Source organism: Protopterus annectens, chromosome 1.part0 (genome assembly GCF_019279795.1).
Source record: "Protopterus annectens isolate FY-2018-M chromosome 1.part0, PAN1.0, whole genome shotgun sequence".
NCBI classification, from domain to species: Eukaryota; Metazoa; Chordata; order Ceratodontiformes; family Protopteridae; genus Protopterus; species Protopterus annectens.
The window spans coordinates 846,115,672-846,136,826 of NC_056725.1; the positions used below are offsets into that span (position 1 = coordinate 846,115,672).

The window sequence follows — 21,155 nt, forward strand, 5'->3', positions numbered from 1 at the left end:
CCTTTCAGCCACTGTAGGCAGGGGGGCTCAGTCATGTGTTCTTTGGTTGTTCCAGTGCTGGATTTATGTATTGGAGAACCATCTTTTTTGATCTGGGAGACACACCGAGTGATCCTTCTTGGGGAATCTGGGGAAAGAGACTTCTTTACAGGGCTCAAGTCCCATCTCCTTGTCTTTTTTTTCTTCCAGGATGTTCATCTGAAGAAATGGTGTCTGTTCATTAAGATGATGGTTTTCTTACCTTAGCTAAGAAATTACAAGTTGTTAATCATGATACTCAGAAATCCTTACCAGAAGGTAATGTCAGTAATGAAATTCCTGTGGAAAATTTATCTGATGATTCTGTCAAAGAATAGGTCCTTCTGTAGATTCCCAAGCTCGTAACTGATTCAAGAAACACGTTCCTCTCCACCTCCTTTGGTGGAATTCTCTCTTTCACACTATTTCCCGGATGAAGGAAGCGTTTTTGAGGAAATAAGTGGATATTCCCCCTGAAATGAGATTTTATCATATGCAACAAACAGATATACCTTATTCTACACCCATCCCAGTTATTTTGCCATCTTCAAAGGATGTTTTTCATACTGCCTGTAATAACCCTGACTCAAACTTCAGTCACCACAAAAGCAGACGGACTTTAAAGTGCCTCAAACGAACACATTTTATATCAAATCCAGCCACTCTACCTCATTACCAGCTGGAGACAAACTGCGGATCAATACCACCCCCTCCCTAAGGGCAAAGGGGGTCAGGTATTGTACAGACTTTCTCTTCCACATATGTGCCTGGTAGTAAGAATTCTATAAGCTAAAGCTGAAGTTTACTGTTTGGTGCAGACAGAGGGAATACTTCCTTCTGAGGGTAGCTTCTTCCTGAATCCAATTGTTCCTAATCTTTCTCAGATATCTTAAGTATGCTCTGAAGCGTTTATAATTATGCAAACATTGCGTTCAATGACACTGCTACAGTTCTGAAGACACACCTGGGTACATAAAATGTTTGCTGATAAAATCTGGAATTTTGCTTTAGATAAGGATATTGTGTGGCCCTTCTGCTACTCAGGTCCTCAAACAATTTGATGACACAGGAAGTTAATTCAGGGTGTATCTTAAGATTATTCAAGCTCACTTTTACAAATCTCCCAAATCCAAGTTTTCAAAAGCAAAACAGGTAATCTCTGCCACTTCAAGGGAAACGGAGTAAAAAGAGATGGCAGGAGGGAAGCAACAAGACACAAGGAGCTTTTCTAAAATAGGGACAGTAATACTTCAGAATGACTAAGCCAGCATTCTACCCCCAATCGCCTTTCCCCTCATCTCCTGCTCCTCTCTCTCAAAATCTAACCTGGAAACGGTCTCTATATTCCCCTTGGGCAACAGATTATTTCAAGTTCTTGGGTGTTAGCTGTGGTTCAGAAGGGTTACAGTTTGCACTGGATAAACCTATCCTCCGAACTAGAGTTAACTGCTCAGGTTCAATACTTACTCACCTAAGGAGTCATAAAACGACTGCCTTTGAGATTAAATGGGCAGAAGTTTCTACTCCAGAGCGTTTCTGGTTCCAAAAAAGCATTCACAAACACCAGTTCTAGATCTTTTCATTCTCAATCTGAATGTGAAAGTAGAATAATTCAAATGTTGACCTTTCAAAACTTTACCTGTCATACTTTGGAATCTCAAGGCAACGTTAGACCTAAAGGATGTTAATCACATTCTTATAGCTACAAGTTTCAAGAAATTCCTCAGATTCTCTGTATCTGGGTCATATTACCAATTCTCTGTGCTAACCCTCAGTTTTGAGCTTTTTTACTGGTTTACTGAGTAATATGTTTAAATCAGTTTGCTCGTTTTCTATGGTTATATTAAAAAAAATGCACTTTATTCATCTGCTTTTACTGTATTTGTGTTTCTTCCTACTTTATTACTCTATTTTGCTTTTGCTGCCTGTTCTTAAAAGTACTTAATTGCATTTATTCTGGTGCATTTATTACTGCTAGTTAGTAGCCTGATTAAATTGTAATGGTTATTCTATGCCTTTGGTTTAAGCACTTGGACTTCAGACCAGTTTTACATTAAGGAGGTTTGTGGTCTGCACTGTTGCGGCAGGACAGGTAGCTTACATCCTTCTAAGTTGGGAGTTGCTGACTGAAGGCTTACTGTCCATTATTCTACAAGTGTATTAGTTCTGGTTTAAGCACTTGGGCTTTGGGACAGTTATTTTATATTAAGTAGGTGTGGTCTCCACTCTTGTGGGAGGAGAGGGTAGATTCTGCCCTTCTGAGCTGGGAGTTTCTGGTTAAAGGCTTACTGGGCCTACTTACTTGAACTGTTACTTTCCAAAATTGGTATGCCTTGTTTGCTGTAGCATAGACTAGATTCAGACCTGCTGTATCTAGCTTTGTTTGTATAATTTGAGCAATAATCCAGGCAGTCTTTTTTTGGAGAAGGTTCCCCTGCACCCTAGTGGCAGGAGTGTGCAGTTAGAACTTGTCTGATCGAAGACTGCTGGAATGGGGCTCAGTTTTTATCTTTTTATTGGTTGTTTAAATCAGTTTGCTCATTTGCTGCTATTATAGTAACAAAAATACACTTTATGCATCACCGCTTAGCTAGGGTTAAAGTATTCCTGGTGCCATAAAGTCTGCTCTTCAAATTTTCCCTTAGAACTAGCCAGTTTTTTAGTTTTAGCACTCAAATTTATTTCTTTGAGCTCAGCACTTGTTCAGAACTTGTAAGCACTAAATAAGCTACAAATTACTACAGCACTCAACTTTCCTCACTTGTCTACAGGAAAATTTTTTTTTAGTACTTAAGCACCTATCCAGGCATGTCTTAAGGGTCAACTTCCGGTATTTCCTCCTGCCTACCTGATGAATCTGGGCATCTTGGGGCAATGCACTAATTGCCTCATGTACAGACAACCCTCTCCTTCTACCACGCAACACTACAACCTGTGAGAGATGCACTTATATAGCCAAACTGGAAGCAAAGCTCTTCACCCAAGACTGGACTAGACAGTCAAGAGGAGAAGGTAAATACTTGCACCACACCACACATCATAGTCCCTCAAAACCTACACCACCAAAGCACACACACAGAAACACACAAACACCTACATTCGCGGAGCCTCTCAAAAATCTGCACAAGCAAAAGAGAGCTCCAAAGGAGAAACGCAAGCAACCTCCACCCACCAACACAATCCAAATGACAAAGAGCCCACAAACTCAATGTGCCATTCAACCACAGCCCATAAGGCATGACAATGTACCCAACACTCTAGTCATAGACGACTCTATAGTCAGGCACACTGACGTGACACTCACCAGCTGCTTGTTGGGTGCCAGGATCTGCCACATAACGCAAGCAACTCAGTTCACTCCACAACAAGTACAAATATGACGCTGTCATTGCCCATGTTGGTGTGAATGACCTGAGACATACCTCCCTGGACTACATGGAGAGACATGGAGATCTCTGATCTTGCAGCCAGGCAGGAATGACCCTAGCCCTGAGTAGCATCCTGCCATCACCCAGAATGATACCACAGTACAAGGACAAAATGATTGACTTCAACAATTGGCTAAGCTTCTGATGTCATTCTAAGGGGATCCAGTATCTGTCTGCCTGGGATGACATGATCGACAGAGCACGATGCTTTGCCAAAGATAGCCTGCACCTGTTGCTCTTGGGATTCCGGTTACTGGTTAAGGCTGTTGCCACCCCTATAGTGCTTTTTAAGGCAAGGTTCAAATGAAAAATTCACCACCATAACAGGTGCAAGCAAGCAAAATCTGTAGGTAATGCTACTCAATGCTAGAAGTCTAAACCTCAAAATACACTCGCTCAAGGCACTCCTTAAAATGGAGAACATAGACATCTGAGAGACCTGGTTCAAGGCTCCAGAGAGCACCCCCTGCATTAGCAAGCTATAATTCATTCCACACTTCGGCCACCTAACCTGGACCGAAACACTAAAGGCAGAGGCGTGTCCGTATTCATTAAGGATATCCACACTTCCAGGCTAGTTGCTCAGCATAATGCATCCGAGATTATCCAAGTGCAACTAACTCTGGGCAAGACCGCAATCCAAACTGTAGCTTGCTGCAGATCCCCCATCATGCCCTAGGATCCCTACTCCTCATTTCTTGATGCACTGGAAAATATTGGGGTACAACCCAACACCCTAATAATGGGCGATTTCAACTACCCCACCATTAACTGGGAAAACTACTCATGTACCAACTCTTTTCCGCAACGTTTTCTGGAATTCATAAATTCCAATGCCTTGGATCAACTTATCCACACCCCCACTAGGGGCAGCAATATCCTAGATCTGGTCATTACCAACATGGGTGACCTGTGTTCCACACCAGAGGTCAGTTCCTCGAATGGTCAGATCAGACCACAAGCTAATCACCCTAGACATCCACATCCCGCCCCCACCCCCTTAGGGAAACCACCGTAAAAAAATTTCTCCAAAGCCAACTTCACGCTTAGGACAGAAGTGGCAAACTTCACGACACCCATGCAGATGGACAACAGAGGTATGACTCACTTACGAGTGCATGGATTGTACTACTACTAAAAAAACCAAGATGCTATCCTCCAAAAAAAAAATGAAGTCAGTCTGGTGGTCCCCTGCCATAAAACTCTACAACAGAAGAGAGAAACTGTTGCAAAAGAGTAAAATCCCCTGATTGGAGGAACTCCCTGGTCAGCCTCAGTAAGAAGCTGAGATCCCTCAAAATCCTCCAAAACTAGTTACGAAAACAAAACTGCCACTGATTCTACAGACAACCACAAAGCATTCTATAGCTATGTCAAGAATCTCAATGGCAACACTCAGATCTGCTCTGAGTTGCAGCACAATGGCACTAATATTCAAAACCAACTGATACTGCCAACATCCTGGCAGATAGGTTCAGTGCTTCATCCCCCTCTCCCCCTCTCACCCCCTAAAGGACCAATCTCTAGACCAGAAGAATGCAAAGTTCCCGCAATCACGGCTGCACAGGTAAAAACCACCCTCCAAAGCCAAGAACACAGCATCCATGGGACCTGACAACACCCCAAAAGTACAGTTTTGTACCTACCATAAATGTAGATGTTCGAGGATCCACATTGCTGCAGTCCTAACTATTGGGTAGTCCGCTGTCCAGTCGGCCCGAATACCAAAGTATATGGCTGACGTCGGTCAGGGCGCATTAGACTGACGTCAGTACGTCAGGGTACTAATGCGCATGACCGACGTCATATCCTCAGTCTTTTCTTGCCCCAGATGTCAGAAGACCCTGAAAAGATAAGGCCAAAAACAAAAACTCCCAAAATACCTGCACCAAAAAATATATATATATACAATATATACACAATTAGCAGAATATAACCTCACCTACACAACCACCCCTAAACACAGAGGGGAAGGAGGGAGGGAAAATTGAACTGCAGCAATGTGGATCCTCGAACATCTACATTTATGGTAGGTACAAAACTGTACTATGTTCTTCATTCCACATTGCTGCAGTCCTAACTATTGGGTAGAATCCCAAAGCAGAGGTAAGGGAGGCTGGCAAATCATAAGGAAGCAGGAACTGACAACATGCCTTGCAAAATAGCTGTGGCAAAACCAGCCCTAGACTTAGAGTAGAGAGGAAGGTGATAATGCTTAGAGAAAGTATGCACTGAACTCCAAGTAGCTGCCTCCAAAATATCCTTAGTTGCCACCCCCCTTAGAAATGCTGTGGAAGTGGCAGTAGCCCTAGTGGAATGAGGCCTAATCCCAGCTGGAATCTCCTTGCCATGATGGGAATAACAAAATGTAATGCAACACCCAATCCACCTAGAAATAGTTTGTTTTGACACAGGCTTGCCCTTTGAAGTCAAAGCAAAAGAAACAAACAACTGCTGAGACTGCCTAAAATCCTTAGTCCTGCTCAAATAATAACGCAATAGCCTGTGTACATCTAAAGTGTGCAAAATCTTTTCCCCTTTATTTTGGGGATCTGCATAAAAGGTAGGCAAATGAATAGTTTGGTTTAAAGCCACACTAGAAACCACCTTAGGCATAAAGGAAGGATTAGTACGTAAGATACCCTATCCTTATGAAAAATCAAAAAGGCTCCACTGCCATAAGGGCCTGCAACTCAGAAACCCTTCTTGCAGAAGTAATGGCCAACAAAAAGCAGTCTTCCATGACAAGTATTTCAATTCAGCAGTAGCCTTGAGGCTCAAAAGGTTGTAGAGTAAGTTTCTCCAACACAAAATTGAGATCCCAAGCAGGAGTAGGAGCTCTACGTGGGGGTCTTATATTCTTTGCCCCTCTAAGAAATTGCTTGAACAAAGGATGCGAAAACAATGGTGGGTCACAATCATAGTGAGCTGAAATAGCTGCAGCATGAATCTTAATGGAAGAGAAAGACAAACCTTTGTCCAGTAACTCAGTAAGATATTGAAGAGCCACACTCAAATTAGGCTCAGTAATCTCCAAATTGTTTGCTGCACTCCAAAACAAAAATCTCTTCCATTTTTCTGCGTACACTTTCCTTGTACTAGGTCTTCTGGCTTCCATAATCACATTTAAAACTTGTTGAGGAAGCGGAGACCTGCTGTCTTTCAAAACAGAATATGCCAGGCTGTTAGATGTAGAGAGTGAAGCTTGACATTGAGCAGATGACCGTCCCTCTGAGACAACAGGTGTGGAATCAAGGGTAAAGGCCATGGAGGCTTCCTTACCAGACTCCTTAGTAATGGGTACCAGTGCTGCCGAGGCCAATCTGGAGCTATTAAAATCATCCTTGGCTTGTCTTGTCTGAGCTTTAGAAGCACCTTTGGAAGAAGAGGCAGAGGTGGAAAGGCATACACATGAAGATTTTTCCAACTGAAAGAAAGAGCATCCACTTTCCAAGCTGTGTGATGAAATCCTTTCGTGCAAAACTTTGGCAGCTGGTGGTTTAGTGGAGAAGCGAACAGATCTATGTCTGGAGTTCCCCATGACACTTGTCAATTTTTGAAATACATGAAGATCCAGTTTCCACTCGTGGGGATCCATGATTTGTCTGCTTAATACATCTGCTAAGGAGTTCTGTGCTCCCGGCAGAAACCTTGCCTGAAGAGTTAGTTGCAGACTGAGCGCAGTCTCCCATAAAATCATTGCTTGTCTGTACAATGGGTAAGAATGTGTTCCCCCTTGTTTGTTGATGTACCACATGACAGTTGTGTTGTCTGTTAGAATCAACACCTGCCCTGGAAGAAGTAACTCCTTGAAAGCCATTAATGCAAACTGAACTGCTAACATCTCTTTCATGTTGATATGTAGATGCTGTAGTCTGGCAGGCCACTTGTCTTGTATCCACTTTCCATTTAGATGAGCTCCCCAAGCAACATCTGAGGCATCTGTCGTTAGAATCTGACTTGCCTCTGGCCGGGTCACAGAGAGTCCCTTGTTTAGGTGACATTCCTGAGCCCACCACAAAAATTCCTTTTGAATGCAAGGTATTATTTGAATGACAGTTTCCAAATCCTGGCAGTGCTGTGTCCACAGAGTTTTGAGATACCATTGTAGCTTCCTCATATGCAGTTTGGCATTGGGAAGCACCAGAATACAAGATGCCATGAACCCTAAGGCTTGAAGGACTGTCCTTGCAGTCAGCCCGGACTGAAGAGATAGATGATGGAAGTAACTGGAAAGATTCTTTTGTTTGTCCGGGGTTAAAAAGGCCATCTGGGCTGCTGTATTCAGTCTCACACCCAGAAAGCACATGTCTTGAGAGGGTACTAGACTGGACTTTATTTCGTTCACAGAATACCCTAGGCATCTTAGCACTGCTATGACAAATTCCAGATGCTGTAGAAGATCTTCTTTTCTTGAGCCAGAATCAGGCAGTCGTCCAAGTAAGGATAGATTTGGATTCCTTTTAGCCTGAAGTAAGCTATCACTGGAGCCAGAACCTTTGTGAATACTCTGGGCGCAGTAGATAAGCCAAAGGGCAATGCAGAGAACTGATAATGAGAATTTCCAGCTCGAAACGCAGATACTTCCTGCAACTTAGTCTGATTGGCACATGAAGGTAAGCTTCCTTGAGATCTAAAGTTACCATCCAGTGACCTTTGCCCAGCAGAGGTAAAAGCTGTTGTAACGTCAACATTTTGAACTTGGGAATGTCCAGATAAGTGTTGAGGATAGATAAATCCAGAATGGGTCTCCACGTGTTCCCCTTCTTTGGTACTAGGAACAGGCGAGAATAAAATCCTAGGCCCCTTTCCGGCACAGGAACTGACTGAATGGCCCCTATTTGGAGCAACAGAGAAATTTGCTTGTGAGCCTCTGTCCTTTGAAGAGGAGGAATGTCTGGCATGCCTTTGAAAGGAGGCAAGGTATGGAAATAAAACCTGTAACCGTGGTGAATAATATCCAGAACCCATCTGTCTTGGGTAATTAAATCCCAATTTTCTTTGAAAAGAGACAGCCTTCCTCCCAAAGGTGCTGCCAGGCGAGAATGTACTGGCAGCTGAAAAGGTAGGTCATTGGGTCTGCTTACGAAAGGACTGACCCCTGCCCTCACCAGAAGTCTGAGCAGGGGAACTCCCTGTCCTAGGCCTAAAAGAACCCAGAGCTCTGCCCCTACCACGTCTAGACCTACCCCTAGACTGGGAATCATAAGCAGGATAAGTCCATCCCTTAGTAGGCCAATTTCTACTAAACTTCGGAGGCTGCACCTGTAAAAAATCTTTAACAGTTTGCATAGACTTAGCCTTGTCCTCCATTTTCTTCAAAACTGCTTCCACAGGCGAACCAAACACATCAGACTGTAAAGGAACATCCAAAATCCTTGTCTTAACATGCTCAGCTAAATTCTGATCTCTCAGCCAGGCGTGCCTACGAAGAACAGAACCAGTGGCAGCCACCCTGGAGGAGGCCTGCACAGCATCAAAACCACACTGCAAAGAATGTTTACCTACCTGTTCAGACACATGAACTAAATCCTGCAACTCTTTACACTCAATACCTTCAGCCAGAGCATCCACCTTAGATTTCAACTGTGAAAGAAGATAATTCTGATATTTTAACATGTGAAACTGACAATTCAACGCCCTCATGGCTAAAGTGGAAGAAGTATACACTTTCTTTCCCCATCTATCCAAAGCCCTTGCCTCTATCAGGAGGGACAGGATTTTTAACAACTGAGGCCTTCACACCTTTAGGCCCCTGAGAGACAGTTTCTGGGTCTGCCCTAGGACTCTTAAAAGATACTTATGAGCTTCAGGCACCCTATAATACCTATCCGGTTTAACTGGGGCAGGAGGCAAGGAATCAGGATTCAGGGAAGCCTCTGCAAACACATCTTCCACCACATTCAAAACAGGAGGTATAGCTAAAGGCCTATGCTGGGGAAGAAACATGAATTCCCTAAGCCTTTTCCTGGAATCAGAGAAATCTTGACCTTCCCATTTAAAATGCTCCCTCATGGAATGCAGAGTCTCTGAAAATGAAAAATCCTCAGGAGGAGAAGCAGAAGGAGTAGAATCATCCACATCAGAATCAGAATAAGGAGGGTACTCCTGCAAGTCTTCAGCCGAAGACTCAAGCCTCCGAGCATTGCTCAAAACTCTCAAACTCAGGTTCCACCCTAGGCCTCTTATCAGGAGGGGCATAGAACCCTAATCATAGTAATCAAATCCTCTGCCATTTTAAGCATACGTTTCTTAGGCAAAGATCCTGAAGTACTAGGAGAAACCCCCACAGAAGCTAAACTTGGCCTGCCCCTCAAAGAAGCCTTGGAAACTGAAGGAGAGGCTCGAACCACCTTAGGAAGTGAGGGAAGAACAGACACCTGAGAAGCCCCTCAGCCTGGCCTACTTCCTGAGAGGATACATCCTGTAACAGTAAAGTCTCTTCCTGAGACTCCAAAGAGACACCTGGCAAAACCTCCGGCTCCACTGAGCCTTCCAAAGAACCGACGTCTGGGACTGTCGGTTCCTCCACCCTAGGCTTTGCTGCTTTATCTTTGCGCTTTTAGCGAAGCGGCCGGAGCATCCGGCGGCATTTTATAATTACAACGCTTCCCAAACACTAACCTGGCACAGTCTAACCTTCTCTTAATAGTGCGTTTGTTAAATCTAGCACAAGAGCGGCATTCAACAACGTCGTGCTCAGGCCCTAAACAAGGTATACACAAAGTATGGTAATCCCTATGAGGTATCTGTTTCCCACAAGAAATACAGTTATTCACTTTTTCTGACATCCGGTTAAATACTGAGGCAAGAAAAAACCAAAATATTCCCAACGGGTACTTAGCCAACTTTGATTCGGTCTGAAACTCTGACTTCAGAAACTTTCAGAACGCCAACCTGCACTCGCAAAATTGCTTCTGCATCGGACCATGCGGCAAAAAAGACTGAGGATATGACGTCGGTCATGCGCATTAGTACCCTGACGTACTGACGTCAGTCTAATGCGCCCTGACCGACGTCAGCCATATACTTTGGTATTCGGGCCGACTGGACAGCGGACTACCCAATAGTTAGGACTGCAGCAATGTGGAATGAAGAACATCTGCATTCTACACGAACCAACGGACTGGCACCCCACCCAAGTACCATGTTTAATCATAGCCTCACCTCAGGCTTTGTGCCCACTGAATGGTGCACAGCGACGGTTATTCCACTCTACCAAGGGGGAGCCACAACAGACCCAGAGAACTACCGCCCCATTAGCCTGACAAGCCTGGTCTGCAAAGACATGGAACGCATCATGGAACTTATAAACAAAGACATTGGTAATCTCCAAACTCTGGACCCCACCCAGTTCGGGTTTGTAAAAGGCAGATCATGTCTTCTAAACCTGATAGACTTCTTTGAAGCAGTCAAAGCCGTAGACAAGGGTAAGGTGGTTCACACAGCCTATCTAGACCTCGCCAAGGCTTTCAACACCATCCCCCACTCTGGAATTATAAACTCACTAAACTAGGGATTTAAACTAGGTATAAATCCCTATGTCACAAGATGAGTAGCCAACTGGCTCACTGACAGAACCCACACTGTGAAAAGTAGCAGACTCCAAATCAGACTTCAAACCAATGACAAGTGGAGTACCACAGGGTTCAGTCCTGGGTCCTCTCCTGTTTGGCATCTACTTCTCTGAAGTACAAGAGAACACAGAAGGTCTTCGGCTAACAGTTTGCAGATGACTGCAAACCAGGAGCCATAAACGAAACTCCTAACTATGTGGACATCCTACAAAAGGGCCTCACTGAGACAAATGCCTGGTGTCAAAGCCATGGTCTCAAGCTCAATGCCAAAAAGTGCATAGTCATCCCCTTTATTAAAAACTCTGTACCCATGAATTACCAACACAGGCAGGTAGTCTACCTAACACAAAGTGTGATGACACCTTGGGACACAGGTGGAAAGTAGTCTCTCATTTGATAATCACATCGCCACAGTAGTCAGGAAATCCTTCAACATGGCACACCATCACAAAAGGCTTCTCATCCAGGAAAAGAGGTCATTGCTCCCCTCTACTCATCACTCATTAGACCCACTATAGAGTACAACGCCCCTTTTGGTATGTACCTCACAAGACATCTACAACTGGAAAGGCCATAGAAATACCTCACAAAGAGGAATACCGGCCTTTATGCACACCATCTCAAAAAAACTCCAGCTTTACTCCATTGCATATCGCCTACTCAGAAGAGGCCATCTCTGCTTAGCATACAAAGCTATGTCAAACCCAGAGCTGTTGGACATGCTCCACTTAAAGAAATCCCAATCCCCTCCAAGCTACATGCTCTAGGGACCTAAACCTTGTCACCACAATAAACAGAACATGCTGGAGGGATAGATTCCTGTCCCAGAGACTTCCCATATTCGGGAACAAACTACCTATCTATATCAAACAAAGCTCCTCATTAGCACTCAAAGAAAAATCTTGATGATTGGATGGGAAATAGGAAATTCAAACCGGGATCACTTTTGTGGCTCTGCTCGACAGGGGCACAGGAAAATAATTTTCTTGGGTGGCGAAAGCCAGGGTACCTTTTTGGCTAGGCTTATATAGGTCCTAGGGGCAATAGCCTAGTACCCACCTAAGAACCTATAATCTACAGCTCCAATAAGCTCACTGCAAACTGCATGGCATTCACACCTTTCCTTACTTAGACTAATTATCTTTGCAGTGTCATTTCCCAGATGCAGAGTCCTTAACATGGGCTTCATCTCTTCATACCAATATGGGATTCCAGATAAATATATAAAAATCCTTCAAGTAATGTTATTTCCTGTCTATTCTCAATGTCCATATTTGAAGGTGGCAGGCTGTACAGAAAGGCCTAAGATATGAGCAACAATGGCTATAAATAAACTGGACTCGATAAAGCTTTAGAGCAAAACAAAACAGTGGCAAGAGCCCTGCTTTAGCAGCTTATAAATTCACCAAGACTTGACCGACTTATGCCCAACACTTTTTTTTAATCAAAGAAGGACATTTTCCAGCAGTGGCACACAAAAACTACACTCAAACAGGAAAGAGAACTTAGTGGTAAAGCAGACCCCTTAAGTAGGTGTAATGTATGGTGCTACCACAGTAGGAACAGCTCCTGCAAATCCAGATGAGAATTCTGCACTGGGCATTGATCAGTAGAGGGGGGCTTCCATTTAGCTGTTTTTTTTCTCAACCTTCTTAAGCAAAAGATGAAAACTTTGTGGAAAACGAACTTCACTACAATGCACAACAAAAACATAAGCAAAAAGTATGTAAAATTGCTCTGACGCCAAACACACAAACGCAAAGGCCACCTGTGACTATGCAGATATTGACATACGTTTACAAATGATTGTTGCTGCTGTTGAGTTGCTCTAGTCAGGATTGACTCGGGGGGGGGGGGGGGGGGGTATGCTGCCACCTTGTGGTACATATTCTGTCATGACATGCTAGATGACTCAAGAAGGAAAGGTAAAGTTGAGGGGGGCAGATTTCATAATGCCTGTATGCATACCTCTCAACTGTACAGATTTTTGCAGGATGTCCAGATTTTTGCTTCATATTTATTGTCCATTTTCATAAAATTGTAATTTTCTTGCAAATTAGTGGCAAATAATTTAAGACTGAAGTTAGAAAATAATGACAGACATTTAAGTTGCAGACTTCATACCCTTCCGAAATTTCATGCTGATGCAAAACCTTTTATTCCATCAACTTTCTAAATTTGTAAGAGCAGAATTTAAAAATTGTCCCTATTTTTGGGCCTTTGGCTCCCTTTCATTTATGGCTTTGGTAGATTTCTTGCGTCTTTATGTCTATTAACTTTTTCAGCAAACGGTTGATACATTTACAAGACCTGTGACAAAGGTTTTATTTTTTTTTTCCAAAATCTCTTTATTCCAATTTTTTTTTCAAATAACAATACGGCAACTCAAACACAAACAATACAAATACCTATCTAAAGAAAACAGACAATAATCTCGTTCCGAGAAAATTGTACGTATATATATATATATATATATATATATACACACATATATATATATATATATATACACACACACACTCTAACATATATATATATATATATATATATATATATATATATATATATATATACACACACACACACACACACACACTAACATATATATATATATATATATACACACACTCTATATATATATATATATATATATATATATATATATATATATATATATATATATATACACACACATACACATACAATATATACACAAGAAGTCACTACATAGTCAAGTACAGTATGAGAATTCTTATGTTCATTTTGTCTCATAAGGGATAATTTGAATGGGGATAGTCTATATATAAAGTAAAAATAGAAATGTAACCATTTATTTGTATGTTTAGGGAAAATATCTAGTTACACATATACTAAGAAAAGGAAGAAGATGCAAGAAAGACTTGGTTATACTACATTTATTTCTTATTTAAAGGTTAGCTTTTCATGACAATTTGTAGGCAAATTTTATTTGTCAAGAATTATATTTAGCAAGTAACCCCAATATTTCTGGTAATAGCGTTTGTTTTTTGTTTTTGAATAAATTAACTTATGAGATGAGATACATATGATAGCAAGATTGCTAAAATTTTCCCATGTAATTGGTGACATGACATTCCAATTCTTTGTAATAAAGAATTTAATAAGGGCACACATCGTAATAAAGACATGTTTTAATATTTTTGGGAGTTGATTGATATTAATGTACAATACAGCTGTCTCCCAAGTAAGGGTTGATTTTTCATATTCCATCTTCTCTAATCTTACTCTCAAGGAACACCATAAGTTGTGTATCTTAGTACAGTTCCACATGACATGTAAAATATCAGCTGCTTGATCCGGACAATGGGGACATATAGGCGAAAAGTTAGGATTGAATTTATTTAATTTAGATAAAGGTATAATATAGATTATTTACCATAATTTGTGTATACAACAGCTTCTTGAAAGGAATGAATTTGATTGTATTTGCAATGGCTAGTTTCTTATTTTCTTCAGTCAGTGATTGAGAATTCTGATGTTTTGCACTCATTACAATTTTATAAGTCCTAGAAATAGTTTTCCCTTTAATCGTAAGATTTTCAAGTATTAATTTATCTAAATCTATGTTCTGTAAGTCAGTGTGTATTTGTGAGAATTTAGCATTTATAAGATGAAGTTGGTTAAGGATAATACTATATTTCATAGGAAGTTTGAGTTCAAATCTCATTTGCCCCGTGTTAGAGTCTTTCCATTGGTATATATCCCATATTGTGTAGTCTTATCAGGGGGTAGTTTGTTAGATTTACTGTTTTTTTATTGGTAAATAGGGATTTAGATGTAATGGTTGTATAAGGGCAAAAACATCAGCTAATTGCAATGATTTAAATAGTTTCTGTGTTGTAAGAATCATGTTTTTAATTAGTGGGTGTAAATTCTTCATGTATATGCTAGCCTGGTTTAAATTCAAGAATGGTAAGGATTTGATATTACAGCCAAGGGATTTCAACTGTCCATACCAGATTTTGGTCCACTGGGGTGTCCAAGTATTTACATACGAGTCATAGCTTATTACCTGTATTAGTCTGTATACAGTAATTATACTATAGTAAAGCTTAAAATCAGGTAACCCCAACCCCCCCTTACCTTTGGCAAGTACACGTTTTGCATATTTAATTCTGGTAGATTTGGGATACCATAAGAATCTTGATATAGCTTTTTCCATGGCAAGGAAGAAGTTTTGGGGAATATTTGAAAAGGTAGCATTTAATTGAAAGAGTACTGTGACAAATGTTTTATAAAAATGCAAACATTTCATCTTAGCTAATAAGGCTACAAAATACTGAATTAAGTACTTCAACCTACTGAACAAGAAGCAAGTAACATTACTACCACTGAAATGCATCACCCCTTAACCATAAGGTGATGGTTCTTTCTCGGTAACCATATTCCACAATTCTATAATGGGCCTTTCCAGGATGCATTCCACAGTTCTGCCTTCTAGTAAAAGGAGATCTTAGAAGCATTAACTTCGAAACTGAAATTTGCAGAAAATTCATTTTCTGGTGAAAACAGCTCAGCCTACCAAACGCGGCACTTCTAATGAATACATTACTCACCTGAATCTGAGCTCGATTTCCTGCAGTGATATTGGAAATTGTCCAGCATGCCTCCTTCCGTACAGATTCTTTAGGACTGCTCAGTAAATTTAACAGACAAGGCAATACAGAGCAGTTTAAAATCACCTAAAACACGAAAAACAAAATTATTTTAAATTACGTGTAAGAATTTCACATTTTATGCAATGCGACTAACAGAAGCCACATTACAGCTCATGCTATACAGAATCTACCTGCTCACAAATTCACAGTAGAGCACTCTACAATGCAAGTAATTTTTATGGGCGAGAGAAAAAAAGGAGACAAATACAGAGAACTGCTCTAGCACCTTAGCCACAAAGCCAAAAGCAGTTGTGTCAATTTCATTAAATTACTTGAATTTGATATGGTGACTACAAAATTCAAGAACTACCTTTTTTAGGCACAAACCAGATCTTTAAGCAAGCATACTACGATTAAGCAGTGACACACTTAACGGGAAAGTTACTAGATACTTCATTAAAGTAAAGGAAAACTGTAGTGTGACAAGAAATTAGATCTTCGACATTCAAGGCTTTAGTACTCAAACTATTTAACTCAAGCAATGGTAGTGCTTTCATAAACCTTGACATGAAAGATGAGATTATCTGCAAGCAGTCTACAAAATGGGATCCATCTAAAGGTCAACTTCTCAAAGGAGGGCTGTAGTTTTTCCTTTAACATCAATGTTACAGGCAATCAGAATTTGCTGTCTAAAGCTTTACAGCAAAGTTACAAAAGTACTGAATCTATACAGGCTTCTGGAACAAACTGCTAGAGTTTGACAGGCATAACGCTGATGTTCTAGAGTGACCCAATGCAGCTTGTGCTAACATTCGCAATCTTAGAACCTGCACAAAAGTGTCCAGTATGGAGAGATCTAGAATAGGTCTCCAGGCGTCAACTTTTCTGAACAATGAAACACAGACTGTTCTGCACAGGGATTTAGCTTTGTGGAGAATGTTGGCATCTGCAGCCTAGTTAAGTGGCAAAAGTAAACCTTTTGCTAACGACTAGTCTTGTACCTTAGGATGCAAGTGGTGTCTGGTAGAGCAGCCATCAACATGCTCATCTCATTAAAATGCGAGTGATGAACCAGTGTTGACAGGTGGATAACTGAAGTGAAAACCTAATCCCAAAACTTTGGCACAAGTAAGAAGTGTAAACTTTGAGCACCTCTATACCAACCATTCAGACAGACAATGTTTTAACAGTGTTGACATTTTACCAGACTACTTTCACAATCAGCAGCAGACTAAGACCATGTTTGCCAAGAGGTCTTTTTTCAAGAACAATAGTTTCTCAGGAAGAATGCTAGGTTACCTGCATTATGATGGCTTACATAAGTTGTGCTTTTGTAAGCAAACTGCTGATAAAAAAACTGTAAACAAGATGGAGTTTAGTACTTAGAATTGCTAGCAAAATCTTTAATTTCAGTTATCTAAACATCTGTTATACAAATTTTAACAGAGAAGCACAAACTACTGCAACAATACTAGACATCGCTTGCACCCTAGGTTAAGACTGGTCACTACAGGGACAAATATTTGTGTGTCTGTATACACACACACACAAAGTATGTGTGTGTGTGTATATGTGTGCATGTATGTATAAATATATATATATATATATATATATATATATATATATATATATATATATATATAAACTAATTAATCAAAAATCAAAATGATGCATGATACTCCATAAGCAAGCCACAAATATCCTTTTCAACTAACAGCTGGTGGATACCTACCTCACCCTCAAAGACCAGCTTAAGTTTCCCTCCAAGGTTGTCACAACCAAACATTCAATTATACCAGATGTGCAGGAACTCGGAGCTATAATGGGCACCAAACGGGTATGTCAGAGGGGCCCATAAGAATCAGATAGTACAGGGGCTCTGCAGGTGCCTCAGCACAGTCATCAGTCCTAGACCAAATTAGAGAAGAAAATGCCTAATTACAGCTCTTTTGAGGTTCTATTTCCTTTAACCGGGGGAAGATGACAGCATAGCTGCCATGAACCAAGGTCCTGAAGACATTTGTTTTCCCAAGTACAAGGGGATTTAAGCTAACTTCTTCATAGCCTTAGGGGGCGAATACTTGACTGAAACTACAGGATTTAACTCTATGTTCAGAAACTAAGCAAAAACACATCGCTCCACAGTCGCACTTGGCTTTTCTTCTGACAGACATAAGCAACTTCCCAAAAAGAGAGAAGTGGAGTATATACCTGCCTGAAAAAGTACAGTTGTGTACACTTACCATAAATGTAGATGTCTGAGTGTATTCACTGTTACAGTCATCACATTTGGGTTATCTGCCTGCAGGTAGCACACAGTCGGCCTGAATACCAGAGTCTTGGGATTTCTGTCTCGGACACTGCCGCTTCTTCCATTATGTCAAGTCATCAGGGGTATAAAACATGCAGCAGACGCTATTGCATCAGTTTTTCTTGCCCCAGATGTCAGCAGCCCCCAAAATAGGAAGCAATTACATGGTATGAAACACCCCCCAGCAAAAAGCAAATACCAATGATGTAAAATATTCCAAACAAAAAAGATAAGTAAAGAGAAGTCAGGGGGCTGGAGGGAGGATAACCAGGACTGCAACAGTGAATACACTTGAACATCTACATTTATGGCAAGTGTCCACAACTGTACCATGTTCTTTGTGTTTCACTGTTGCAGTCATCACATGTGGGTTGATTCCCAAAGCTAAGGAAGGGTGGAGGCAGTTAAAGAACATTAGGGCTAGCAATCAGGCCCTGTAAGACTGCTGTGGCAAATACAGCTCTGGATTTAGAAAAAAGACAGGCAAGTGGTAATGCTTGGTGAAAGTGTGTACAGAGCTCCAGGTTGCAGCTTCCAGGATGTCCCTGGTAGGGACTCCCCCAAGAGAAATGCTGTGGAGGTTGATGTAGCCCTAGTGGAATGTGTTCTGATCCCCTGTGGAGTATGTTTCCCATGGTGTTTGTAGCAGAAATGGATGCAGTGTGCTATTCATTTAGAAATGGTTTGCTTTGAAATGGCCTTGCCCTCTGCCCCTGCAGCAAAGCTGACTAGCAGCTGGTCAGATTTTCTGAGAGGCTTAGTCCTGTCCAGATAGAACCCAAGCTGCCTGTGCACATCCAGGGAGTGCAGGATCCTTTCCCCTTTATTCTGGGGATTAGGGAAAAAGTTGGCAAGTGAACGGATTGGTTTAAAGCCTCACTAGACACCACCTTGGGCATAAATGATGGGTTAGTCCCGAGGGAAACCCTGTCTGCATGGAAGATAATGAAAGGTTCCACGGCCATAAGGGCCTGAAATTCAGATACTCTTCTTGCTGAAGTGATGGCTAGAAGTAAAGCTGTTTTCCATGAGAGGAATTTTAACTCTGCTGTTGAAGCAGGTTCAAAGGGCGGAAGCGTGAGCTTTTCCAATACAAAGTTAAGGTCTCAGGCTGGAGTGGGATCTCTCCTGGGGGGGAGGGGTCTTAAATTTTTGGCTCCTCTCAGAAACTGCTTGACCAGAGGATGAGAGAAGAGGGGTGGCTCAGTATTACAATGAGCCGAGATGGCAGAGACATGAATCTTAATTGAAGAAAAGGATAGGCCTTTGTGGAGCATTTCTGTTAAGTAATCTAGTATACGAGGTAAGCTGGGCACAGTTGTGTCCATTCCCTGAGACTGGCTCCAGGAACAGTATCTTTTCCACTTTTCCGAACAGGATTTTCTAGTACTAGGCCTCCTTGTCTCAAGAATGACATCCAGCACCTGCTTACTACTGAGGGTTGCTGGTGAGGAGTTCAGGGGATGATTCAGGCTGCTAGGTTCAGGGTCTGTAGCTGTGGGTGCAAAATCTGGCCCTCCTTACCACCATAGTGGTACTACTGTCAGACTGCGCACTAGATGGTAGCATTGCTGGCGTGACCAGTCTGGTGCAATAAGGCTTGCCCTTGGCTTGTCCCGTCTGATCTTTACTAGAGCCTTCGAGAGGAGGGGCAGATGGGGAAAGGCATAAATTGAGAGGCTTTCCCAGGTAAAGGACAGAGCATCCACTTTCCAAACTTGTCTGTGGGGAGTTCTGGTGCCATATTTGCTCAACTGATAGTTCTGAGGGGAAGCAAAGAGGTCTACCTCTGGTGCCTCCCACCTGCTCCTCAAAAGCTTGAATATTTTGTGTTCCAGTTTCCACTCATGTGGGTCAATGAAATTTCTGCTTAAGTTGTCTGCCAGTGAATTTAGTTTGCCTGGCAGGAATTGAGCTTGCAGGTGCACTTTGTTGCTCAAGGCTGTGTTCCACAGAGCCATGACTAATCTGCGGAGTGGGTAGGAATGGGTTCCCCCTGCTTAAGTACCACATAACTGTGGTGTTGTCCATCTTTACCAATAGTTGTCCTGGAAGAATAAAGCCTTTGAAGGCTGTCAGAGCATTCTGTACAGCTAACATTTCTTTCTGATTGATATGCAGGTGCATTTGCTTTGGGCTCTATTTGCCATGAATGGATTGTCCTGCCACATGAGCCCCTCATGCATAGTCTGATGCGTCTGTTAGGGTTTGGGTGGCAGGGGGTTGAGTGAAAGGGAGTCTTGTTGTGGTAGCAGGCCTCTGCCCACCAAAGGAACTCTGTCCTTAAGCAAGAAAATGATAGGGATCATTGTTTAAAGGTCCTGAGAATGTTGACACCACTGAAGTTTCCTCATATGCAGTCTTGCATATGGAATTATTAGAATGCAAGAGGCCATGAACCCTAGGGCTTGCAGTACTTTTTCTTGCAGATAGCTGGGTTTTGGTGGCCAGTAGATTGAAGTAGTTTGTCAAATAAATTTGTTTTTCTGGAGTGAGGAATGCCATCTAGGAAGTTGTATTCAAGCTTGCTCCCAGGAATACAATCTGTTGGCTGGGTACCAGATGTGATTTATTTTTGTTGATGGTGTACCCCAGTGAAGTTAGAAGTCTCTTTACAGATGCCAGGTGCTGTAGTAGCAATTCCTGACTGTCCGCCTGAATCAGGCAATCGTCCAAGTATGGGTAAATTTGAATTCTTTTCTGCCTGCAATATGCAATGGCTGGAGCTAGGCATTTTGTGAGTACCCTGGGCGCAGTAGATAAGCCAAAGGGAAGTGCAGAGAACTGATGGTGCATAGAGCCTGCTCTGAAACATAGGTATTTCCTGCAAGATTCCCTTACGGGGATATGCAGAAAAGCTTCTTTAAGTCTAGGGTGGCTAGCCAGGATTCCTTGTGTAGCACTGGAAGCAGCTGTTGGAGAGTAAGCATTTTGAATCTTGGAATCACCAGAAAGGTGTTGAGAATAGACAGATCCAGGATAGGACGACAAGAGTTTTCTTTTCTGGATACCAAAAACAGTCTGGAATAAAAGCCTTGTCCCCTTTGTTTTCCTGGGACAGGTTGAATAGCCTTGATACAGAGAAGAAAGTAGGTCTGGCCATCCACTTGGGGATGGAAGTGAGTGGAAGTGGAATCTGTATCCCTGGGAAACTATGTTTAAGACCCATCTGTCCTGGGTAATG

The 21,155-nt window shown here is 41.9% G+C and overlaps 1 protein-coding gene across 1 annotated transcript in view; it reads right to left on the reverse strand.

The window, feature by feature from the left end:
- KPNA5 (karyopherin subunit alpha 5) overlaps positions 1-21,155 on the reverse strand; it is a 710,535-nt gene that overhangs the window by 219,082 nt on the left and 470,298 nt on the right. The window contains exon 11 of the mRNA XM_044063660.1: positions 15,619-15,744. Within this exon, the coding sequence (XP_043919595.1) occupies positions 15,619-15,744 (126 nt within the window). The remainder of the gene's footprint in view (positions 1-15,618; positions 15,745-21,155) is intronic.